General features: G+C 43.7%; 1 protein-coding gene across 10 annotated transcripts in view; it reads right to left on the reverse strand.

Moving 5' to 3' along the window:
- Positions 1–2,235: 2,235 nt before the first annotated feature.
- SNED1 (sushi, nidogen and EGF like domains 1) overlaps positions 2,236–27,094 on the reverse strand; it is a 247,816-nt gene continuing 222,957 nt past the window's right edge. For 6 of the 10 annotated variants that reach the window (XM_040348912.1, XM_040348911.1, XM_040348918.1 and 3 more), the window contains 9 exons: positions 20,407–20,685; positions 20,030–20,168; positions 19,215–19,297; positions 19,026–19,124; positions 18,246–18,356; positions 15,723–15,810; positions 12,938–13,029; positions 5,084–5,121; positions 2,236–3,234 (listed from right to left, as the gene is read on the reverse strand). In XM_040348912.1, coding sequence (XP_040204846.1) covers positions 5,096–5,121; positions 12,938–13,029; positions 15,723–15,810; positions 18,246–18,356; positions 19,026–19,124; positions 19,215–19,297; positions 20,030–20,168; positions 20,407–20,685 — 917 coding nt within the window. In that variant the 3' untranslated portion in view covers positions 2,236–3,234; positions 5,084–5,095. Of the gene's footprint in view, positions 3,235–5,083; positions 5,122–12,920; positions 13,030–15,722; positions 15,811–18,245; positions 18,357–19,025; positions 19,125–19,214; positions 19,298–20,029; positions 20,169–20,406; positions 20,686–27,094 lie in introns of all 10 variants that reach the window. The other 4 variants (XM_040348915.1, XM_040348917.1, XM_040348916.1 and 1 more) reach the window with 4 other exon arrangements.

Consider the following 27,094-nt stretch of genomic DNA (forward strand, 5'->3'; position numbering starts at 1 on the left):
ACAAGACCATCAGCAAGAAGCTTGGTAAGAAGGAGACAACTGTTGGAGTGTTTTTTTTTCGCAAATGGAAGAAATACAAAATAACCATCAATCGCCCTCGGTCTGGAGCTCCAAGGATACTTGTCTACTCAGGTGACTGTGCATTTTTATAGTGCAGGAGTATTGAATTAAAACTCAAGGAGGTCAGGTCACTAAAATCTCAAAATTGTGCTATGATTGTAGTCATTGTATGCCTATAGAAAAATGAGAAACGTACAGTTTCCGTAGAATTTTAACAGTATTTATCCCCATAACACCAAGTGTTCCCATGACCCCATCACAGTACTCCTTACATCAGGTGTCTTTATCAGAATGCCCCCATAGATTCGGTGTCCCCATTAGAGTGCTCCTTACATTGGGTATCCCTATCAGAGTGTCCCCATGGAGTAGGAGTCCCGATCACAGTGTCCCCATCAGAGTGCCCCTATAGATCAGGTGTCCCCATGCAGCAGTGTCCCCGTCAGAGTGCCCCAATGGAGAAGGTGTCCCCATAAAGTAGGTGTCACCATTAGTGTCCCCACGGAGCAGCTGTCCCCATCAGTGTTCCCATGGAGCAGGTGTTCCCAGCAGTGTCCCCGTCAACATCTCCATGAAGTAGGTGTCCTCATCAGTGTCCCCATGGAGCAGGTGTCCCTATCAACATCTTCATGAAGTAGGTGTCCCCATCAGTGTTACTACGACGGAGCAGGTGTGTTCATCACTGTCCCCATGGAGCAGGTGTCTTCATCTCTGACCTACCCCATCTCTCTTTTTTCCTTGCTCTGTTCCTATGTCTCCTAATCTGTCCCCAACACACCATCTAGGAGGGGTGGGAGAGCAAGTGGAAATTCGTGACAGTGGCAACAGCTGAAGTTCACAGTGCCCGTGGCTGTGCTGCCTGTCACTGTGCTCCATATCAGCTGTGTTGGCCGAAGCTCGGTAAATGTGTGAGCAGAGCCGGCGCCAGTATAAGCACTTCTTGAGTTACCCCCTAGCTTTACTGCTTCCTCTCTCCTGATGCCCTAAGGCGGCCACCTGAGCTGACTTATGCTGGTGCCGGCCCTGTGGAGCTCCATGCAAGATTTTGTCTCATGGGGTTGGGATTATCGTGAGAAAAGTGAGGGATCAACCCAGAACTACAAAAGAGGCGCTTGTGAATGATCTCAAGACAGTTGGGACCACAGTCACCAAACAAATCATTTGTATCACAATACGTTTCCATAGATTGAAATCCTGCAGCGCCCCCAAGGTCCCCCCTCCTCAAGAAGGCACATGTACAGGCCTGTCTGAACTTTGCCAATGAACATCTAAATGATTCCAAGAAGGATTGGGAGAAAGTGCTATAGTCAGATGAGACCAAATTGAGCTCTTTAACATGAACTCGATTTGCGTGTTAGAAGGAAGACAATTGCTGGCTATGACCCTAAGAAGACCATCCCTACAGTCAAGCACGGAGGTCAAAGCATTGAGGGGCCAATGAATGGGTCATGTAATGTAAAATCTTGGATGAGAACCCCCTTCCCTCAGCCAGAACACTGAAGATGGGTCATGGACCTAATCCTAAAGAAAATTTATGGAGGGAGCTGAAACTTCGAGTTGCCAAGCGACAGCCAAGAAACCTTAAGGATTTAGAGAAGATCTGTAAAGAAGAGTGGACCAAAATCCCTCCTGAAATGAGTGCAAACCTGGTCACCAACTACAAGAAACATCTTACCTCTGTGATTGCCGACAAGGGTTTCTCAGCCAAGTACTAAGTCATGTTTTGCTTGGGGATCAAATACTTGTTTTACTCACTGAACTGCACCTCAATGTATAACTTTTGTATCATGTGTTTTTTTTTTTTCTGGGGGGGATTTTTGGTTGATAATCTGTTTCTATCATTTAAAATACACCTATGATAAAAAAAATTAGACTCGTCATTTCTTTGTAAGTGGGCAAACTTACACAATCTGTAGGGGTTCAAATAATTATTTTCCTCACTGTATGTGTTGCCACAGTGGATGCTGCACTGTTGTGTACAATAGCCGATATACCAAATTGGAACAAAGAAGTGACACCAATTCCACACAGAGTGCACATATCACATTATCTGTCATTATGTTAGAATATATATTTAATTCTTGCTATGGTAATGTTTTGTAGCCATGTAGTATATTTTTATTTAATGAAACTCATTGACTGACCAAAAGAAGACTTCAAGAAGGGGAAAAAAAACGCATTTTATAAAAATGTTTTATTATAAAACCCAAAGCGCCTAGCCTGAAGGCGAAACTTAACACACCGTTACAGCCCAATCATCTTTGGATATTGTCATCACCTCACCTGGAGGTTTCACCCCATTGGCTGCTGTAAAGTATAACGTTGTCTGCATCACACTTGCTGCTACTACTCTGTGGAATGTGGTGTTGTCCTTGGAGTCAGAGGCCAAGGATGAGTCTTGCTTTCCTTACTCAAATGACCCAATCCCACATACACAAAAGGCTTTAGAGTCTCTATAAAAACTATAATGATTTGAGAGGTTGCAGAATGAACTTCTTGATATGTGTTGTCAAGTTTTTATTCTTCATGTTTTCTATCCATCTCTAAGCTACAAAAACAAATGAGCAGTTTTGCCATTTCAGGCTCTATGTGGAGATGTGAAGACAAAGTAGAGCAACAGAAATATGAAATTGTGGTCTCTCGTATTAAGCCACTTTCCCAGATCCGATTAACCGCACCAGATTGCCGGTCTTTGTACAGTCAAGGCTAGAGAGAACCTTGTGATACACAATAAGATAAGATGTGCTTCCAGCTCTCTTCTGATCTCTGGAGAGTCATTTTTTGGTATCTGCTGATTGTGTGATGAGCTCCTGATGGTGAACTGTAAATGATCTGAATGATTCCTTCCAGATGGATAGCAGAGTCAGCAATCCTGTACTCTGCCTGTCTGACAGATGAACTGAACAGTTGCTTCCAGACTTGTAGCCTAAAGGAGTGACTGTCTTACAGATCTTTGGCTGAAGAGAAGAAGGATTCCGGCCCACTCATGGGAAGGTATCTCTCCAGGTCACCGGGGGCAGTGTCACAAGGCCAGTGCTAGCTGTGTCTTGCACATTGCCAGAAGTTACAGGGTCCCATGAGGTTGGGTAGGGGGGGGAGAAACAAGCTCAGCAGTGTCTCCCATGGGGATGTGTGACATTCAAATCCTTCCCCACGTTGCAGAAAATGCTTCTTTGTCTGTAAAGGAATGTAATCTTGTTAACATTGTTTGAATGAATTCAAAGCACAAGGCAGTATTATGGATATCCAGCATGCTATAAAGGAATAGCAAACATATTAAATGTAAATAGTAAATTCCATACCTTGGTGTACAGTATAGGACAGGAAGTCATACTGTCAGGTGAATGGACACTGATAAAAGGATTACTGGGCACACCCCCATTGCACCCTCATATAGCTTCCCACTCTGTTAAACTCCAGTTTTCGAACAAGCAATAAGGATAAGCAAGGGCGATGAAGCTGTGGCCAATAGTGTACTCATAGAATGGAATTTACTGGCCAAAAATTCCATTATCCTAATTAAACAGGACAATAAATGATATATCATGGGACAAACCCAAGCAAAAAAATGAGGGATGGGCAACAACATAGCAAACAGCAGCAACAGCCCCACAGGAGACCAATAGACCCGAAACACTCAAATGACAGCTTGCAACACCTTGTGGCCAAAGCTCACATCAGCAGAGACCTAAAAGATCTACCCAGTATAACTTGCAGTCCCTGCTCTAATTCATCCCAAATGTGTTCTATTGGGTTGAGGTCAGGACTCTGTTCAGGTCAGTCAAGTTCCACCACCCCAAACTCGCTCATCTATGTCTTTATGGACCTTGCTTTGTGCACTGGTGCGCAGTCATATTGGAACAGAAAGGGGCCATCCCAAACTGTTCCCACAAAGTTGGGAGCATGAAATTGTCCAAAATGTCTTGGTATGCTGACGCCGACTCAATATTGAACCCTTAAGGACTAAGACTGGGATGCCATTAAAGTTCATGTGCGTGTAAAGACAGGCATTACATTTGGTAATATAGTGTATATATGTTATGCAGCGCTTACCAATTATGCAACCGTTTCCAATAAATTACATAAAAATCACATTCACCATCAAATTGTGCTATGTGCAGAATTACCAAATTAGTCCTATACATGTACTTATTATTACAAGGTTATTAAAAAAAATCCATTGTGGACCACATACAATTCATTAGTAAATAAATTGTCCAGTTTTTGAACATGTGAAAAACTTGATCCAATGCACAGAAAAACAGTTCATTCAAAAAAAGTGCTCCTTGTCCAATAAATATTTTAAAGTGCTCTGTGCCCAGCTCAGCCTTTTATATCAAGAAAGATCTTAACTTTAAGATCCAAAAGTGCCAAATTCAGATTCTGGGGAGACACAGGGGGTTGAAATGGGGGAATAACATGGACAAGTTCTTATATAAAGGCCTTTACAACAGTGTGATGCCAGAGATGTATGGAATATAATGGATAAAGCTGAGACCTGACCTCTTCTAATGTCTTCAACTGCTTCAGATTTTTTGAGATGTGTTGCTGCCATAAATTTCAAAAAATCCTTATTCTTTTTTGTTAAAATGGTAAATTTTCTCAGTTTAAACCATTGATATGTTTTTTATTTTCTATTGTGAATAAAATATGAGTTTATAGGATTTGAAAAATCATCTTTTTTGGAATTGGGGTTGTAGGAAACCCTGCAGAGACGCCTCTAGCACCACAAGAAGATTCATGGAGGCGGGTGATGATGTCACTTATACTTTAGAGAAGATCATTTTGATACAAAAAAAATAATAAAATGGAGGATTCTGCAAAACATGAGCAGAAGTTTAGGAAAATAGAAAGACTTGTCTGGAGATGGGCTTTAAATGTAAATACTGGAAGAAATAAAAGAATCTGCATTTCTCATAAAAGCCAATCAATTTTTAATATTGTGTTTTCTTGCTAGGATCAATACACTAATCAATGTTTAGAACATGAATGTATTGCAAACAAATAAAAAGTCCAAGCTACTTACTGCTCCTCATATTCAAGGCTTACTGGGGACTTTAGTCTCTGTAAAGCAAAATATATCCAATAAAATCAAATTTGTCATACAAAAATGTATACTGCTACATGTGTTTGTTAAAAAACAAAAAAACATATTATGTGAAAGTTGTAGTGTCTACAAACTATGGTATATACTGTATATATATATATGATCCTGATGGCCTATCTCATTTCTTGAGGCCCCCAAATGCCAGGACAGTACCATTTCCCCCCACATGACCCATTTTTGGAAAGTAGACAGTCTGAAGCATTTAGTAAGTGGTATGGCAAGTTTTTTAAAGTTATTTTCTGTCACAATATTTTTGAAAATTAATAGATTAAATACAATTTGTTTTTATTACATACTATCACCAGTGCAGTACAGTGTCATCATATGACTGATGTGGTGGTGATGAGGGACACTGACTGGTGACAGTATGTTAACCACTTAACCCCCAGACCATATTGCTGCCCAAAGACCAGAGCACTTTTTGCGATTCGGGACTGCGCCGCTTTAACTGACAATTGCGCGGTCGTGCGATGTGGCTCCCAAACAAAATTGGCGTCCTTTTTTCCCCACAAATAGAGCTTTCTTTTGGTGGTATTTGATCGCCTCTGCGGTTTTTATTTTTTGCGCTATAAACAAAAATAGAGCGACAATTTAGAATTTTTTTTATATTTTTTACTTTTTGCTATAATAAATATCCCCCAAAAATATATAAAAAAACATTTTTTTTCCTCAGTTTAGGACGATACGTATTCTTCTGCATATTTTTCGTAAAAAAAAATCACAATAAGCGTTTATTGATTGGTTTGCGCAAAAGTTATAGCGTTTACAAAATAGGGGGTATTTGTATGGCATTTTTATTAATATATTTTTTTACTAGTAATGGCGGCGATCAGCGATTTTTTTTTTTCGGTACTGCGACATTACGGCGGACACTTTTGACATATTTTTGGGACCATTGGCATTTTTATAGCGATCAGTGCTATAAAAATGCATTGGATTACTATAAAAATGCCACTGGCAGTGAGGGGGTTAACACTAGGGAAGGGAAGGGGAAGGGGTTAAGTATGTCCCTGGGTGTGTTCTTACTGTGGGGGGGGGGTGGCCTCACTAGGGGAAACACTGATCTTCTGTTCATACATTGTATGAACAGAAGATCAGCATTTCCCCCCCCTGACAGGACCGGGAGCTGTGTGTTTAACGAGCAATCGCGATCGAGCCCGCCGGGCACACGCACGGGAGTCGGGGGCGAGCGCGCGCGCCACTAGTGGCCGCTTAAAGAGCCGCCATATAGCTACGGGCTCTCGCCCAGGAGAGCCGACCTGCCGCCGTAGAATGACGGCGGCTGGTCGGCAAGTAGTTAAAGAACAAAAAAAACGTAATTTTGCCTGCATGTCCCGATCTGCAGTATACGTACGTGGCTGATTGGGATTGGGATTTTATGTGATGGAAAATGGAAGGAAAATGATAAATGGTTTTCAACATTTTTTACAAATCAATATCTGGAAAGTGTGGCATGCATTTTTATTCAGCCCACTTTACTCTGATACCCCTAACTAATTCCAGTGGTACCAATTGCCTTCAGGAGTCGCCTAATTAGGTTTCAATAATTTTTATTGAAGTCTAACAATACAAAGTATAAAGATCTCAGCTTTCCAATATACCATATACAACCTAGTCAGAGAGTCACACATTGAATATTCCAAAAGGCTTAAAGTGGAGGTTCACCCAAAAAATCTATTTTTAACATTAGTTTGAGGCTAATTATGTGAAGCAGAATCGGGTGTTTTTTTTTTTAAATCAATGCAGTACTTACCGTTTTAGAGATGGATGTTCTCCGCAGCTTCCGGGTATGGGCTGCGGGACTGGGCGTTCCTATTTGATTGACAGCCTTCCGACGGTCACATACAGCGCGTCACGAGTTCCTGAAAGTAGCCGAACGTCGGTGCGCAGGCGCCGTATAGAGCCGCACCGACGTTCAGCAACTCGTGACGCGCTGTATGCGACCGTTGGAAGGCTGTCAATCAAATAGGAACGCCCAGTCCCGAAGATCATACCCGGAAGCCACCGAGAACATCTATCTCTAAAACGGTAAGTACTGCATCGATTTAAAAAAAAAACACTGATTCTGCTTCACATAATTAGACTCAAACTAATGTTAAAAACATTTTTTCGGGTGAACCCCCGCTTTAAGGAATCCTCCACATAACTGGACCATTCTCACTTTCTGACATGAGCCATAAAACATCCGCTCAAGGAATTATGGTATATATCCCTATCTAAACCGCAAATTCCAAACTAAATACAGGTCCCTATCTGACTATCGGGGGAGTCAGGCTCCTCCCGTCCCGGGAGTATCTCCCACTATAGCCCAAGTCGGCAATGGATCGCCGAGGGTGAGCAAAAAAAAAACTTTACAACAAAATATAACAGAGATCAAAACCCAATAGTTAAAGAGTTCTTCTGTAACAAAGATGGGGGGGAGTGAATCAAAAAAAATAGGGGGGGGGGGGGAATAAAGTATAGAGGGGGCAGAGAAGGGAGAGGGGGGGGTGAACCACAGCACCGTCCCCAGTGACCCATCTCTGCGGAAGAGATCTAGGTTGTGAGCATCCCGGGGGCATTTGTTAGGTATCTAATCCATGAATCCCAAACTTTATGAAATAATTTCATCTTATCTTGTACCATTGCAGTTAACCGTTCGTTTAACATAAGCCACGACAATTTGTGTTTAAGCTGTTCAAATGGTAGGGCAGCAGACCTCCAGTTCCTGGCTTTAGTTATTTTAGCTGAGATGAATATAAATGTGAGAAGCCGCCTCTGGGTCCTGGAAGCCTCCGTCACCGCACCACCCAAAAGTGCATGTTTTGCGGATTTCATCAGATTAATCTGGGTAAGGGTGTATATAAAATTGTAGACCCTAATCCAAAATCTCCTGACCTTGGGGCAAGTCCACCATATATGAAAGGTGGATCCAACTTGGCCACATCCTCTAAAGCACCCAGAGGTGGCTCCGGGTACAAAGGTTGCCAATCTAACCGGCACCATATGCCATCTCAACAATACCTTGTAGTTGGCCTCTATTTTAGAGGTGTTGATAAGCGATCGTGATGCCATCTCTGAGATTGTGTGCCACTCTTCAAGTTCAAGGGTTTCCTGAAGATCATGTTCCCATTGGAGCATATATTTAAGTTTAGTCGAGACATGCATCAAAATAGTGTATATAGCAGATATGTGACCCCTGATTTTGTCATATTGACTACATAGATGCTCCATGGGCGTTAATATTGCTAAATCGCCCTTACGAGCTACAGTTTGAACAAAATGATGTATTTGAGTATACCTATAGCTTTCAGTGGATGGCATTTGATATTTGTCTATTAAAGATCGTTCGGATAGCATACCTTTGTGGTCGCAAGGATCAGCTATTCGTATTAGGCAGGGTTTGACAAATTTGCTTGGAATCTAGGAGCCAGCTAAAAAAGTTAGGAGCCAGAAAACGTGCCCGTCCCGATGAGCTTGCGCGCAAAAGCGAACACATATGTGAGTAGCGCCCGCATATGTAAACGGTATTCAAACCACACATGTGAGGTATCGCCGTGATCGTTACAGCGAGAGCAATAATTCTAGCTCTAGACCTCCTCTGTAACTCCAAAACATGCAACCTGTAGATTTTTTTAAACGTCGCCTATGGAGATTTTAAAGGGCAAAAGTTTGTCGGCATTCCACGAGCGGACGCAATTTTGAAACGTGACATGTTGGGTATCAATTTACTCTGCGTAACATTATCTTTCACAATATAAAAAAAAATTGGGATAACTTTACTGTTGTCTTATTTTTTAATTAAAAAAAAGTGTATTTTTCCCCAAAAAAGTTCGCTTGTAAGACCGCTGCGCAAATCCGGCGTGACAGAAAGTATTGTAACGATCGCCATTTTATTCTCTAGGGTGTTATAATAAAAAAAATATATAATGTTTGGGGAGTTCTAATTAGAGGTAAGGAGATGGCAGTGAAAAATTACACATTACAACTGGTGTTTTACTTGTAATGCCAACGGCCACCACCAGATGGCACCAGGTCACAGAAGGAAGCTTGGGACTTCACAAGGCCGCAAAGCCGCGGCCTCAATTGGGGGGGCGCACAGAGACACAGGATCCTGTGACTCCCCGCGATAGCGGGGGGCCCGCGACGGCCGGTAATTGAGGCCGCGGTTTTGCGGCCTCAATTACCCGCGGGCGCCAGGTCACAATTTCTTGTCGCAATTGCGACCTGGAGCCCGGATTTTGTCGAGCCCTGGTATTAGGCCCTTGTTAGTCCACCACTCGAACGCAAGGGCAGTGGCGTCACTAGGGTTGGTGTCACCTGGTGCGGTAAAATATGGTGTCACCCCCCCCCCCCAATAAAATTTTTCAAATATTTACCCTACTGTTTGCTCTCTGTTCTCCTTTCTTCCCCTTTTCTCTCTCTCCCTATCCATCTTTATTGTTCGTTCTATCCCTTCTTCTTTCTCTCCATTTTTCTTTGTCCCCTCCCCCCACCTCTCTTTCTCCAGAACCGGAATTCACATCTCAGGAGCCTATAGGCCAGGGGCGTACCTAGAGCATTTGCCACCCGGGCGGATCCAAAATCTGGCACCCCCCCCACGTTAAAATGTAAAAACACCCCACTGTGCCCCCTGCATACCTCTGCATCCTTCAATATCTTTTTGTTACTACTGTGTACCCCTCTCCACAACTGCACCTCTGGACCACTTTACATTGCACAGCACCCTGCATCACTGGACCCCTTTACATTACACAGCCCCCTGCATCACTGGACCCCTTTACATTACACAGCCCCCTGCATCACTGGACCCCTTTAAAATTACACAGTACCCTGCATCACTGGACCCATTTACATCTCACAGCCCCTTTCACCTCTGGACCCTTTTACATTACACAACACCCTACACCTCTGGACCTCTTTACATTACACAACCCCCTGCATCACTGGACCCCTTTAAAATTACACAGTACTCTGCATCACTGCACCCCTTTACATTACACAGCACCCTGCATCACTGGACCCCTTTACATCTCATAGCCCCCTGCACCTCTGGACCCTTTTACATTACACAGCCCCCTGCACCACTGGACCCCTTTACATCACATAGCCCCCTGCACCTCTGGACCCCTTTACATTACACAGCACCCTGCATCACTGGATCCCTTTACATTACACAGCACCCTGCACCTCTGGACCCCTTTACATTACACAGCACCCTGCATCACTGGACCCCTTTACATTACACAGCACCCCGCATCACTGGACCCCTTTACATCTCATAGCACCCTGCATCTCTGGACCCTTTTACATTGCACAGCCGCCTGCACCTCTGCACCCCTTTACATCACATAGCCCCCTGCACCTCTGGACCCTTTTACACTACACAGCCCTCTGCACCCCTTTACATTACACAGCACCCTGCATCACTGCACCCCTTTTACATTACACAGCCACCTGCACCTCTGACCCCTGCATGTTACACAGACCCCCCTTCAGTGCAGACACCCCCTCAGTGCAGACACCCCCCCTTAGTGAAATCCCCCCTCAGTGCAAATCCCCCCTCAGTGCAAACCCCCTCGGTGCAACCCCCCAGTGCAAACACCCCCCCTTAGTACAACCCCCTCCTCAGTGCAAACCCCCCTTAGTGAAAACCCCCTCAGTGCAAACACCCCCTTAGTACATCCCCCCCACCCCTTCAGTGAAATCCCCCCCAGGTGCAAACACCCCCCCCTCCCCATTCAGTACCTCAGATCATTGCAGGCAGCGCCACGGCACATGGACAGAAGGTCCCCTCGGCCCCTCCCCCTCTGTACACACAAACAGAGAGGAGGGGGCTGTGCCTGTGTGCCGACCACCGCCAACAGCCCGTGGCTGTGAGAGGAGGGGATGGATGGTGCTGCGGTGTCACCCCGCAACCCCCCCTCCTCTTGTACCGCGGCGCTCATCGCTGCAGTCGCGGGGGGGGAGCCGCCCCCCCCCCCCACATGTCAGCTAAAAAAAATCGGGATGGTGTCACCCCTCTAGCGGGTGTCACCCGGGGCGGACCGCACCCCCCTAGCAATGCCTCTGCGCAAGGGGAGTAAGGGCCGGGGTGAACTCTCGATTTTTTTGTAACGGCGCTAGTGGATTGTGGAGTGACTTGAATTTCTGTGATCTCGTAAGCCTGTCCCATATTTCAAGCGAGAAAGAGAGAGTAGGACATAGTATAACCGGTCTCTCTTTCATAGAAAGCCATATAATGTGAGATATTGATTCAGGACTACAGGAATAAAATTCCATAGACATCCACATAGCTTGGGATTGTTGGGAGTGAAACCTTGAGTGTTGGGCCAACTGGGCCGCATAAAAATATTTCTGTAAATCAGGCAGGCCAAGGCCTCCTTTTAGTTTTGGGGTATAGGAGTCACCTGATTAGTAAATAGAGTCCTTCTGTGTGTAATTTAATCTCAGTATAAATACAGCTGCTCTGTGAAGCCCTCAGAGGTTCGAGAACCTTAGTGAACAAAAAGCATCATGCAGGCCAAGGAACACACCAGTCAGGTCAGTAATAGAGTTGTGAAGAAGTATAAAGCAGGGTTAGGTTATAAAAAAAAAATATCCCAAGCTTTGAACATCTCACAGAGCACTGTTCAATCCATCATCCGAAAAGGGAAAGAGTATGGCACAACTGCAAACCTACCAAGACATGGCTGTCCACCTAAACTGACAGGCGCTCTGGTCAGATGAGACCAAAATTTAACTTTTTGGCCTAAAAGCAAAACGCTATGTGTGGTGGAAAACTAACACTGCACATCACCCTGAACACACCATCCCCCCCTTTGAAACATGGTGGTGGCAGCATCATGTTGTGGGGATGCTTTTCTTCAGCAGGGACTGGGAAGCTGGTCAGAGTTGATGGGAAGATGGAGCCAAATACAGGGCAATCTTAGAAGAAAACCTGTTAGAGTCTGCAAAAGACTTGAGACTGGGGCGGAGGTTCACCTTCCAGCAGGACAATGACCCTAAACATATATTGCCAGAGCTACAATGGAATGGTTTAGATCAAAGCATGTTCATGTGTTAGAATGGCACAGTCAAATTACAGACCTAAATCCAATTGAGAAGCTGTGGCAATCTGTTCACAGACGCTCTCCATCCAATCTGACAGAGTTTGAGCTATTTTGTAAAGAAGAATGGGCAGAAATGTCACTCTCTCTAAATGTGCAAAGCTCGTAGAAACATCCCCAAAAAGACTTGCAACTGTAATTGCAGTGAAAGGTGGTTCTGCAAAGTATTGACTCAGGGGGGCTAAATACAAATGCACGTCACACTTTTCACATATTTATTTACAAAAACATTTGGAAACCATTTATCATTTTCCTTCCACTTCACAATTATGTGCCACTTTGTGTTGGTCTATCACATAAAATCCAAATACATTTAGGTTTTTGGTTTTAACATGACAAAATGTGGAAAATTTCAAGGGGTGCGAATACTTGTTCCAGGCACTGTAGATGGGGAATCTATTATTTCATACAAATGCAAGCATTTCAAACAAAGGCTACTTCTTGTATTCAGAAGTGTCTGACCTTCACTAGCACTTTCCTGCATGAAGTACTTTCAGAGTAAGTCATGTGACAGATCATCACATTTGTAAGTTTGAAGGATATTTTTATACTAAAGTCACTGAGTTGAATGCTCACATACAAAACTTAATATTTTACACATGCGGTAAAATGTACATCACATCTATTGTGTCCCTGAATCATACAGTAGCTGGTGGTGATAAGCTTACCGGACATTCCTACTCACTTGGTCTACCTCTGGCAGCTCCTTCACAGATCTCCCTGGAACACATGTCATACTGTATCTTGTACACCCGCCTATACCTGCAAAACATGCCACTTGAAAAAAAAAAAGAGGACATGACTATTCTAAATTGTTCATTAACTGATGGAAAGAGAGGACAGAGATGAGCCCTCAATTGCTCAGAAGCAATTACCACTAAATGTTTGGAAGGAAGCAAAGATAAAAGAATGGAGGTGGAGGAAGGAATAAGCAAAATGGGCCCATTTATAAAACTTGAAGATAAGTGAAGTGTGATGTGGTGCCTGTAGTAATCAGTAGGCTACTTGTTTTCATGTATTAGGAGATGTGTGCTTTGTTTACAGAGTGGGGTTCAGGAGATGTTGAAAGGCCTGCTTTCCTGTTTTTTTTTTTTTTATGTCTGTCTGTGATGCCACCCAACTCCAAATTAGCAGCCTAATTGAATAAGCAGTTCTTCATTCTAAATGCAGTAAACTATAAGAAATCATCTTGTACTGACTACGGCATCCATTTGACATCAGGAGTGTGAAGTCTGATTTGTTCAGACAAGCACCAGCGGGGTTTTGATAGGCTGCATTGCACTGAAGAACTATTTATTGAGTAACTAAGGACATTAGCAAAGCTGATCAGCAGAGGCGCTTAAAGCCCTGTACACACGACCGGGAATCCCGACGGGAAAACCGAGAACCTGCTCTGTAACTTTCCCTGTGTACACACGAGAGGTTTTCCCGTCGGGAAAACTGCGGGGAGAGTTTTGGCCGGGAATCCAGGCCGTGTGTATGCTCCCTCTCAGTGTTTCCCCATAGGAAAACTGCCGGGTTTAAAACCGCTGGAAATCCCGGCGGGAAAATAGAGAGCAGGTTCTCTATTTTCCCGCCGGGATTCCCGGAAGTTATCCTGTTGGGAAAACTGAGGAAGCATACACACGTCCGATTTTCCTGGCCAAAAGCTCTCCTGGCAGTTTTCCTGGCATGAAAACCGGTCGTGTGTACAGGGCTTCAAGTGTGAAATGAACAGTTTTGGCTAAAGAATATCAATTAAAGAAATCTTTTGGAAAATGTTGCAGTCATTAGAAGCCCCATGCAGAATTCATTTAATTGATAAAGCTCCAGAACATTTAAGGTATGGGAAAAAATTCAGTATTGGTGTTAGACTGGGGGGGGGGGGGGGCGCACAGCATCATGCATTTCCATAATGTGGCCAGCAAAGAATCATTGTTTTTTATGGTGCTGCTACCAGCCCACCTGCACCATGTAAATTCCTGATGCTGTGCAGCATGGCTATCTGCATCTCAGTGAACAGTAATGCTGGATGGTGAGTAGAAGAGATAAATGCAGAGGGAGTGAGTGGAACAGAAAAGGAGGAGACACACACAAATAATTGAGTGAATGTGCCGTAAGAGGAGGAGAAACACATTCAGAAGCGAGTGAAAGGAGCATGGGCTGCAGATTATACACTGGTGGGAGAGTGGGGCTCAGCAATACTGCTACATTCTCTGGAACTGACCAGTATAAATGCCAGTGTCATCCAGCCCATTAAACATGATTCAGTGCCACTATTACCCCCTCTACTCCGATTTGTGGAGGGGGGGTTAATTTTATGTAAAAAAACTGCTAAGTGTAAGCAAGTGAAAAGAAACAATTGTGAACAACTGCCCTACTGGGTCATTAGGATCATCTGGAGCCTTAGTGGGGACATCATTCAGGACTCTAACTCTACTCTGGTCCAAATTGTTGGTAACTATACACTCTAAAACTTATCTTTATTCAGACTGTACTATGTATTATGTATCCCATTACTATATATTTATTTTCTGTTATAGTTTGCATCATATACCTTTTCCTCCGAAGAAGACCCACATGCAGGGGTCGAAACGCGTCAGGAACAATTTGACTTGAAGATCAGCCAATCATGTTGATCAATGTCATGTAATTTTGATGCTATATCATCATATGTATGTGTTCTCAATGTTAAACTGTACCAGAGCTCATTGTTTTACAATCAATTTTTTCGATTTATTAAAATATTTTTTCTACTTTTTTACAACTACTGGTACGCCTTTGTAATTTCCTACAACAAGTAACAATTCTTGCTGCCTAAAAACCCCACTGGGGAACCTGTCCTTTTTCATAGTGGGGACATCTTACCTTAACAGTGGCAAGGTTGTGATTGAAAGCTGTCCTACTTAGGTCAATGACTTGAGAGCTCTTTTTATAGGCATATGGAGAATGCCCTAGAGCAGGCATACTGGACTACAATGAAACACTAGACTGAACCTGTGGAAAGGGGCCACGGTATGTGTACCGAGGTCACATCTACTCAAGTCCAAAAAAATGACAGCACTTTGGTACTAAACGTAAACTTACATTTGCAACGTTCAAATAATGAATCTAAGAAAGAGGTTTTTTTTTGCAAATGTGACATTCCTCAATTCCCAGTGAAGAACAGAAGTTGGTGAATGTTGACGGCTTTGTAGGTAAAATCTGGGCTATGTGGTGTTAAAATGTGCTTAATAATTCACCCATGAACGTGCAAGTCTCCTGAGTCTTACCTCTGTTTATGTATAAGTTTAAGAAATAGGAAACCGAGTGAATGCTGAAATCATAAATGCCTTTGACTGATACAACATGTACATTAGTTAGCTTTTATTCATAGTGGAGTCTCCTGCCAAAGCCTCAGTGGTTATAATGTGCATTTAATGTAACGGCACGTTCTGCAACCTATAAGTGATGCCAGGGGGTGTGATGATGTAGTTGAGGTAATTACTTACATGTGATGACAGACTCCTCCCTCCCACACAGGATGTGACAGTGTCTCTGAATACAGTCTGGTGCAGGCAAACGTCTCCTTTCTGCAGGCTGCAGAACAAAGGTGTCAACCTCTCCACCAACACACAATTCTATATTCCAATAAAAAAAAGCCACAGCCCACATAATAGCCCATAATAGCACTGCAACCATCACAGCCAAATGACTCATTCAGTCTCCAGTGACAAATTCAGGCTTATCCTTCAATAATAATATTCATATTTAGTAACATCATTGCCCTTACTGCCGGACAATTCAATCCAGATCTTGCTAGAGGCAATGAATGATTTAATAAAACAGCGGCTTTGAAAGCCAAACTGCAAAATTTACAGCAGAGTATTTGTGACAGTATTAAATACGACCTTTAATAATCTAAATGGGTTTTGCTAATAGATCCAAAAGTAGGCCTAGCATCAGACTACTCCATACAGCAGTAATTCGATTGTTTTTTATACACAGCGGTAAAATAACTACCGAACAGGTCACTATTTTTCTAGGTAAATACATTTCTATAGGTGCTATTGACATGAAATTTTCACCACATGTCAGTAATAACCCATGCAATCCATTCATATAAAGAAACCAAAACAAATAAGTTCAGAAATGAAGTTTCTGTGTGCATACCGGTCATGGCAGTTGAGTGTATTACTTTGAAACAATTGTACCTGCTAATTCCAGCTCTTTCTGAAGCTCCTCACAAGTGGTCCTTGGCTCTTGGACAACTCTTCTAATAATTATTTTCACTCCTTTGTCAGAAATCTTGCGAGGAGCACCTGGTCATGGCCAGTTTATGGTGAAATTATGTTCTTTCCACTTCCAGATTATGGCCCCAACAGTGCTCACTGGACATTCAGACATTTAGAAATCCTTCCATAACCAATGCAATCAGTATGTTTTGCAACAAAAAGGTCTTGAGAGAGCTTTTTGCTTTTACCCATCATTAGATGTTTCCTGTGTTACACCTTTTTATAGGCCATCAATTGAGACTGAACCAGCTGATATTAATTTGCACTGACAAGGGGCAGGATTGTTTTCTAATTACTGATAGAGTTCAGCTGGTGTCTTGGCTTTCCATGCCTTTTTAAACCTCCCTTTATTCATGCATTCAATTATTTTTCCTGTGTCATTCCATTGTATTACACATAACTTAATTTCTGAACTTATTTATTGTGATTTCTTTGTATGTATGGATTGCATGGGTTGTTACCGACATGTGAAAATTTAATGTCAATAGCACCTTTAGAAATATATTTACCTAGAAACATGGTGACATGTTCAATAATTATTTTACCCGCTGTGTGTATATAGATATATATATATATATTTTTTTTTTTGGAGCACAAGGTATAGGTTTTTCCCTTTCCACTTCTATGCTTGTTCTGAATGTGGAGTAGAATTTTTAGGCCAATAATCTAGCGTTGCCTGGCTAAATTCAGACTTGATGACTTTTACCAAACTTCTGGAGCCTCCATACACATGCTTGTATTTGGAAATGCTTCCTATGCCCCCTATTTACAAGAGGGCTTAATAGAAGTTATTCCAAGGGCAAGAATATTTTGTAGAGTCCTTCTGATTCCATATTGCAAGAAGGGAAGGGAATCTCAGGCTTCATACACTCTCAGTGGCAACAATGCGGCTACATACAAAGTAGTTACATCATTTCAGCAACCTCATGTAGATGAGGCTCAGTCAGCTGAAACAGATTTGCCCTAGGGGTGGGGGATCTCCTCCCTCCCAAAATTGTATATTTAACTTCTTCTGTTGCATCATCTATATTATAAAATACAATAAAAAATATCTAGCAGGGATAGCAGGATCCCATCATACTGTTCATAGCATGTGTGCAGATCTGGAAACTCAATCAATGAGATCTCATAAACTAATGCCTCGTACACACGGCCGGGCTTCCCGACGGGAAAACTGTGAGGAGAGCTTTTGGCCGGGAATCCCAGCTGTTTGTATGATCCTCACAGTTTTTCCAACTCGAAAACTGCCCAAAAAACGCTGGACAAAAAAAAGAGAACCACCTCTCTCTTTTTTTCCCGCCAGGATTCCCGACTGATGTTTTTCCGGCAGTTTTTCTATGGGAAAAACTGTGATGGAGCATACACACGGTTGGGATTCCTGACCAAAACTCTCATTGGAGTTTTCCAGATGGGAAAACCTCTCGTGTGTGTGTACGGGGGTAAAGTTACTGAGCAGGTTCTCTGTTTCCCCCCCGGGATTTCCGACGGATCTTTTCCCGTCAGGAATCCCAGTTGTGTGTACGAGGCAAGAGTGTCTGAGAAATCTCAGAATTTGTCAATTGATTTAATTCCCCAGCATCTATCAAAAACTAAAATATCAGTTTTAGGTGGACTGACCCTTTTAACAGACATGAAAGATGAATACAGTTTGTGAAAGTTGTTACTTTATGGAAGGTGCAATTACATTGTTTTCCTCTTTTACATATATATATATATAAAAAATACTTCTAGCATACATACCCAGCTGGCACTGCTGTCCTTTGAACCCGGGTGGGCAATCACAGACCTCTCCATTCACACAGGTTCCCCCATTAATACATGGAGTTTCCAGGCAGCCCCTTCGCACTCCTGCTGTCAGACAGTAAAAAGAAAATTATTTTGTCCTGTTCATTTATTATACTTACTCTTGTGACACCAAATAACTATATCTGTCCTTCTATGTGGATACATAAATTAAAATGGGCCATATATTCTTCTCAATGATGGAACATGCATACATCTGTACAAAAGGCTGGGACAGATGTCTTAGTTTTGATTTAGGGATTTAATATCAGTTCTCTGACTGTAACCGCAGGTTGGTATTCAGTGAAATTTGCAAATCAATATTGCCCATTATTGCCTATAGAATTATTACATTTGGAAACATTTGAAAAAAAAAGATAGCCAACATCAAGTATAATCCAGCATGTTTACAGGATAAAATATTTGAACATATTTATGTATTTGCAATGGATGCAAATGACATTACAGCCAGTTTAGTATGAGATGCTAGCAGAGTTTACACATCTTAAACCACATAATGCTTGGACTTGTCATTGAATTCCAATTAGTGCTAAAACTTTACATATATTGCAGCCTATATTTTTTTATTTAAATTAGGAAGTATAGGAATTCCTATACTAATTTCATCTGCATTGACAATTGGATAATCGAGGTAATATCCACATCATTTAATTTGTGATCATTCTCAAATCTTTTAATTAACCTCCATATCTCAAACAAAATGGCTCAGTTACTTACCCTCTCTGGGTGTCTGCTGTGGATCATGAAGTTGTAGTGCTTGCCTCAAGGGGATGGGGGAGCCTTCTGTGTTCTCCACTCTGATTGGAGCTTCAGGCTCTGAAATGTATCGATGTATAAGGAGGTTATGCAAAATGTCATTGTACCTTGAAAATGTCACCAGCTGACACTGCCCATGACCACACTAACCTTTTGTGATATTAATGGATTTATTATGATGGTGATTGAATCTGGCTGTTATACGTTTTCTACCATCTGTCAGCTCTGTGAATCTGATATGTAAAAAGGAAATAATGATTTAGGAGTAAGTATATATATCCAACAGACAATCGGGTGACTTAATAAAGGAGTGTAGTAAACACCCTTTAGAATTCTGTTGGGGCTTGTGCCCGATTCATGTACCCGTCAGCTTATACCCATACTGAACACTTCTTTCTCTGTGTGCTCCCTGGCCACTGCTCCAAGTTTTGTAGTGGAGTAGGCAGAGCCTGATGGGGAACTGAGAGATTGGTTCCCCCTCAGGTCTGCCTTGCTGCTGCTTGAGTAAGCAGACTCCATAGCTGCTATTAAGTCCTACATTGTCTTTCTAATTCTCCCATTGCCATCCACCGTCCATCAAAAGTAAGGCGGACCTGATGGGAAACTAGCGTCCGGCCACCCCAATACCATACTCCTCATTTCCCGAAAATGGGCTGTGCTACATTTGGGTAATGACATCACCAGACATACCCCAGTCTGAGCACTGGTGTACTTCCTAATTACCGTCACTTTTCTAATCTGAGAACTTCATTTTTTAAGAGGCTGTTGCTGTTGTATGAATAGATTCTTAAAGTGGCAGTAGTAGGAACTACCTGATTTTTCCTGCATGTTTCCATAATGCTAACGTCACTACCACAATTGTTTGCCTGAATTAGGCATTAGTAGTTTGTAAGGGAACTACCTCCAGAAAATTGTTGTTACAGCTTTACTGAATTCCCCTATAATGTAGCTATGAGTCACCTGACCTGTGTGCTTGTGGACCCTCTGCAGGAGGAGGGCCTCTTTCTGTCAGCATTCGAACTTCTGGAGGAGTCTGTGGTGGGGGTCTGTTCCTTAATACTCTGGGTGGAGACCAGCGACGCTCCTGAGGCCCATCCCTTTGCACTGTAAGATACATGGAAAATACCAGCAATACATACATTTCTGTTCCCACAACAGGCTCTATTTTTATTTATGAAATTATTTATTTTTAACTTGGATTTGAGCAATTTTCATGCCTTGCGATGTGACTGCTATATATTTTGCATGCATATTGCAGTAAAATGCATGTGCAAAACACCCATAAAAATACAGAATAAATACTCCACAAAGCATAAAAGCATCAAAAATGTCCTATACTTACCTGTCTGTATACGTAGGGTCTTGGGATCACTATTCACAGGCCCTTGTGGGGTATTGCGTAGTGCTGTCACCGTGATCCTGTATCTCTGACCAGGCTGCAGGTCTCGGACAGTGTATGATGTCATCTTCCCATTTGGTATATAACGACTCTTTGTACTATGATTGTGTGTGACATTCAGCGTGTAACCATCCACTGAGTTAACTGGAGGAGTGTCCCAGTTTAGGTGAACAGTGCTGGTCGTGACAAGCACTGCTGAGAGGTTACTTGGTGGGAGTGGACCTGGCGAGTAAGAAGAAAGTCTTAAAGGTAATGATAACATATGCCCTTGAAAACATGTCTATTATCAATGCTTATGACCATCTTCATACTTACTGTATGCATTGCAGTAATATGTATGCTACTACAACACACCCTAGTGCACCATGCATGTGTTCGTGTGAATCCAGCCTTAGATGGCACTACAGTGCACTATATAGTTGCCTTGGCATGTGCGCATTACACTGCGTGTTAATGTGTGTTGTATTAAAGCAGTCTATTCATTAGAATGGGCTGCCTAATGTACCAAAAAATTGAGGTCCTTCACAGCACCACACAAATTGTTAATGCACTGCACCAGAGCAGAAAGGTCTGAAAGGAACCTTGAAGCAAGCAGGTCACAATGGTGTTTTTTTGGGCAGAGATTTCAATTCTCCAGCTACTGTAATAAAGGTTATACTTTTAGGGATAGTTTACAGTAAGCTGCAGTTATCATTATAATATTAATTAGCAAAGTGCAATCATAATTTTCTAGAATTACTAGGTGTGGCTTGCAAACATAGAGCAGCAGTTATTCTACTCAGTTGAGCCCATTATTTCATCGAAGTTGGACATACACCAATAAGCTATGACATTATGACCACCCACCATAACCCATTGAGGGATGAACTCCAGTAGACCTCAGAAGGTATGCTGTGGTATCTGGCACAACGCTGTCAGTGGCAGCTCCTTTAACATCTTGCTGACCCCTAGAAGTACATCTACTGCTGACAGGTGGCAGCCCCAGGCACCGCAACGTACGGGTGAACTTCCTGTTTAACCACATGCCGACCACCGCACGCAGACATACGTCGGCAGAAAGGCACGGGTAAGCAAAAGGACGTATATATGGATGCGCGTGCGCCTGACGTAAGCTCCGTGACTCCGACCGTGGGTCCTGCGTTCGTGTCACGGTGAGGAAGAAGGGGCAAATGCTGATGTAAACAAGCATTTCCCCAGTCTTCCTAGTGACAGGACAGTGAACACAGCTTCCTGTAATCGGAAACTGTGATCACTATCATGTCACACACAGCCCATCCCCCCTACAGTTAGAAGCACTCACTAGGGCACACTTAATCCCTACAGCGCCCCCTAGTGGTTAACCCCTTCACTGCCAGTGTAATTTTCACAGTAATCAGTGAATTTTTATAGAACTGCTCGCTGTAAAAATGACAATGGTCCCAAAAATGTGTCAAAAGTGTCCGATGTGTCCGCCATAATGTCGCAGTCATGATAAAAATCGCTGATCGCCGTCATTACTGGTAAAAAATATTATTAATAAAAATGCCATAAAACTATCCCCTATTTTGTAGACAATAAAACTTTTGCGCAAACCAATCAATAAATGCTTATTGCGATTTTTTTTACAAAAAATATGTAGAAGAATAAGTATCGGCCTAAACTGAGGAAAATTTTTTTTTTTTGAAATATATTTTCGGGGGATATTTATTATAGCAAAAAGTAAAAAATATTGCATTTTTTTCAAAATTGTCACACTATTTTTGTTTATAGCGCAAAAATAATAACCGCAGAGGTGATCAAATACCACCAAAAGAAAGCTCTATTTGTGGGAAAAAAAGGCTGTGAATTTTGTTTGGGAGCCACGTCGCACGACCACGCAATTGTCAGTTAAAGCGACACAGTGCTGAATCGCAAAAAGTGGCCTGGTCTTTGACCAGCAAAATGGTCCGGGGCTTAAGTGGGCCTCCTGCCAATCTGTGCTGTGATTGAACACAACACAAGTTTGTCAGCAGGTTACAGGGGATCGTTTTAGCAGTGTACCTGCTGATGGGCAGATGCCATTGTAACAAGATAATCAATGTTATTACCGGTTCGTGGTCATAAAGTTATGGTTAATCGGTGCATAATACCCAGAAGAGAAGGATCAGGGCTGCTCTGTGCAAAGTATAACATGCTTGTTATTTAAAAAAAAAGAACCTTCTGTGTTCAGCCCCCCTAAATACTTACCTGAAACCAATCTCGATCCAGCGCTGTGCTCGAGGGCCGCAGCTCTCCCCTTTCTTTGCCTCTCATCACTGGATATAGAGGCAGCACTGGGAGCCATTGGCTCCTGCTGCTGTCAATCACAGCCTGTGAGGAGAGAGTGGGGGACTGCAATGAGTGGCCCATAGCAAGCGGCTTGCATGGATCCAGCGGAAGACCTCAGAAGAGGAGGATCAGGGCTGCTCTATGGGTCATGTTTGTTATTAAAAAAAACAAAAAAAAACTTTACAATCACTTTAACCTTTGGGCTTTACTGCTTCCTACAGGAGGATTGGACATTGCAAGACAAAACACTGTAGGCCAGTCCAGGATAACCCCTTCAAACTACCAGCATACTACAATTACAAAAAGGGTATTAGTATTCCTGAAAGAAGCAGTGGCTAAGAGGAAGACTCTCATAATCTGAAACACATCTGAACAATGGGGGGGAGTATGGAGGGATTCACAGGGGGAGCTACATGGGAGACCCCTGTACAAATGTCTTAATCCATGAATGAGAGGCCAATAATCTCTAAAACAGAACAGAAGAGCAGAAACCTGACACTTGATACTTCTGAGAGCCGAATGCTGATCCAGACCCCACTGCAAAAGGGAGAGAATTTGTCCCATGGAGAAAATCAGACGCACACCAAGTGTAGTATGCCTTTCATGTCCAATAATGGACTTTGCGTGTAGACCTTTAAGCTTTTAACATTGTATGATTCGGATACAGGGATGCTCCATTTCCTCAGAACCTGAGCCTCAACAAGCAAGTGACCATGAAGCAGGATGGCTAATTGGTCCTTAAGACAAAATATATTCAGCAGAGCCTCTGCCAGCAGTCATACCAGGTCAGCATACCACAACCTTCTGGGTCAGTCAAGAGCATTGAGGACCTCTCTTAATCTAAACTATGTGAAAACAAGCAAGACGTTTCAGGTGAGAAAAGGCATAGATCAGGGTGTACTGAGCACATGAAGCCAGCAGAGAATCCACTGCTTCAGCTACAATATCCCCGTGTCCTTAGACAAACCTGCCCAGTTAGACACTGAATCTGCATGGCAGGAGGTCTACATTCGGTGTCTCCCAACTGCAACACAGGTCCTAGGACACCTCTGGAAGTAGGAACCCCTTCCCTTGGGTCTAGGTGCTGCTAGCTGAGGAAGTCTACCTGCCAACTGTCTACATCTGTAATCTACACAGCTAACAAGGATGAAATGTGAAGTTCTGCCCAAGATAGGATTGAGGCCGGGTTCACACTGGTACGACAAACGCTCCGACATTAGGAGCTAATGTCGCACGACATATAAAAATCAATGTTTCCCTATGAGAGTCGTTTTAACTGGTCCGACACAAGTCAGCAGGGATGGACTGGCCATTGGGACTACAGGGAGTTTCCCGGGGGGGGCGATGGCTCAGTGGGCCGGCTTCAGTGACAGCGGACCGCCTCCCCCCTCCGCTCCTCTGTCTCTCCCTCCCCGCAGTGCTCACCTCCTCTCCCTCCCTCCCCGCAGTGCTCACCTCCTCTCCCTCCCCACAGCACTCACCTGGGGGGAACAAAGAAGCAGGGGGAGGAGCAGAGGAGCAGGGGGGACGACAGAGGAGCATGACAGCTGACTCAACAGTTTCTCACTTCTGCCTAATCTTGTCACATAAGGGGGGCACCGAACTCATTCTTTGCCCCGGGTGAAATAATGTCTAGCTTCCCCACTGGTACTGCCTATAAGAGTACCAGTACCAGCCGTTCTATTCTAATAAATAGAATGGCTAGTGGCTAGTGAAGGGGGGAAGGGGGCTTGGGTGGCCAGGGGGGTGCAGGAGTTGTCCGGCCGCCATGGGAGAGACCTGTCAAAGTGGGCCAGTCTGGATGAAGTCTAGTCAGTCCGACTTTGAAAAAAGTTCCTGCACTACTTTGGTCCGACTTTGATCCTACTTCAGCCCATTGAATATCACTGAAGTCGGATCAAAGTAGGATCCTTGTCCTAACCATCCGACTTGTGGCATCCGACATGGTGATTTCAGCAGCAGTAAAAGGAATTTATCTCAAACTGGGATTGTTTTGATTGGTCAAAGAACAAGTCAGACTATCACAAAGTCGGATCAAAGTAGTATCCTGTTCATGAAAGTCGGATGGATGTCGGACCAATGTAGGATCAATGTAGGACTGATGTCGCAGAGCAAAGTAGGATAAAAGTCGTATCACTGTCATGTAGTATCAGTGTGAACCCAGCCTCAATCTACTTCTCTTGCAGCGGCGAGGCTTCTGGTTTCTCCTTCACGGTTGATATTCTTCCAGGAACATAGTTCAACACTGCAGAAACCGCAAAAATAACTCAAAGTTCCAAGGTGTTAAACAGGAGGCAAGACTCTGACAACCAAGTCTCCTGCACCAGCAGGGTGCCCAGTAAGGCTGACGTCTGTCAAAAGGCTCCTTCAAAAGACAGGATGATTCCTGAGCGACTTCTTGGATTAAGATGAATTAGTCTGTGAAGAGACCAGATTGACTTTTCCCATGGCAACAGAATGTTACATTGTACATGTCTGGAATAAGCCTGGGCAAATAGACGCAGATCTAGAACTCTCATACAAAAGAGGACAGTTGGATGGCTCCTGGACTGGGGAGTTTGAATCTGAGACCAGAGTTTCTGAACTTCTCCTGTGCAAGTAACACTTTGGCCTCAGCTGAATCCAGGACTGGACCAAGATATTCCAAGTGATAAGTCAATTCTTAAAGTTCAGCATCCGGGGGGCGTGGCCGAGAACGGCATGTGAGAGGACGGGCATCACGGAGCTCCCGCACTAATCCTCTATTGATCCTCTTCCCAGCCAGCTGATCCTTGCGGAATTCGACCTACCTGTTGCAGGTTCCCCTCTGGACATCCCGGGTGACATCGACGGCGATCGTGGAAGCCATGCTGACCCGCAAGCAGCTAGAGACCGGGGCGCCCAAAATCCAACATGGCGCCGCGGCTCCTCTATCGCAGCGCGCACGAGGCACAGAGAAAGTAAAGGACGCGGGTAAGCCTCCTAAAACCCCTCGTGGGACTGGGAAAGACCCCCCAAAGGATATTCTTTATTATGCCCAGAAATTAACAAGTGCAGCAGCACATGGGAGCGGGGAAGATATGTCAGCCACCCCTGCAGTCTTTCATGTGCAGACAGAGGATGAGGTAGACACTCAGGTCCCCTCAGCGCGGGACTTGTTGATGATGGAGGAGGATGAGGAGGATGAGGGTGATGCTCAGCCCTCTCTAGCTGATATACTGCGTGCGGTAAATAAATGCACAGCGTCAGTACACTCATTGCAGGAAAATTTTGGCACTTTGAAGGAGGAATTGGGGTTCATTAGACATGACCTGCAGAAGACGCGGGAACGCACCACTGCTGCTGAAGGACGCATCAGCGATTTGGAAGACAAGCTGACACCACTCATAAGGGATGTGAAAATCACTGACAGGATTGCCAGGGCGAATGACCTCAAGTCTGACGACATTGAGAATCGTCTACGACGAAACAATGTTCGTATAGTGGGGCTCCCCGAGAAGACCGAGGGCAGGGATCCCACTGAGTTTGTGGAACAATGGTTACTCCAGGTGTTCGGAAAGGAGGTCTTCACCCGATTGTATTCGGTGGAACGGGCACACAGAGTACCAACTAGGCCCCTACCGCCAGGACACCCGCCACGCACCATGATTGCTAGGCTGCTCAACTATAAGGATAAAGAAATTGTGCTCAGACGAGCGAGGGAGCGACGCAATATCCTATTTAATGGAGCTCGGGTATCGTTTTACCCTGACTATTCTGCGGAAGTGCAAAAGAGAAGAGCAAGATTTATTGATGTTAAGAAGAGGTTACAGCGGCTGCGGGCCTCATATGCCATGCTGTTCCCAGCGAAGCTCCGGATCATAGTGGGTGGTCAGTCCCATTTCTTTGAATCGGCGGCTGATGCATCATCCTGGCTGGACGCCAATGAACATGCTGTTCGTCAAGAGGGCAGGAGAGCAGCGGCAGAGGGAGACTGATATATGGGTTTCGCAGATTCCGGTTCGGTACAGGTCTGTTCATTCCAGATTGGCTGGGAAGCCACTACCTACAGGTTTTTCTTCTTTTTCTAACTGCGTTGTGAGCAAGTGAATTTTTTCTAACAAGTACTTCAGTGATTTTGTATATTTTTGTCCTTGAGGAAGTTTTCTCTCAGGAGGCATCTGAAGTGTAGGATCAAGGAGTTTGACTTGACCTACAGGGTTTCTTGGGTGGGTGTTCGATTTTCTTTGATTTTTGTTTTCCCCCCTTTTTTTTTCTTAGTTTGGTACCTTTGCAACCCCTGCCCGGTGTCCCATGCTATGGAGGGCTCTCCTGGCGGTCACTGGGGAGTATCGTTTGTTGGTTGCATGCACGATTTTATTTTTCA

This window comes from Rana temporaria, chromosome 4, assembly GCF_905171775.1.
Source record: "Rana temporaria chromosome 4, aRanTem1.1, whole genome shotgun sequence".
NCBI lineage: Eukaryota > Metazoa > Chordata > Amphibia > Anura > Ranidae > Rana > Rana temporaria.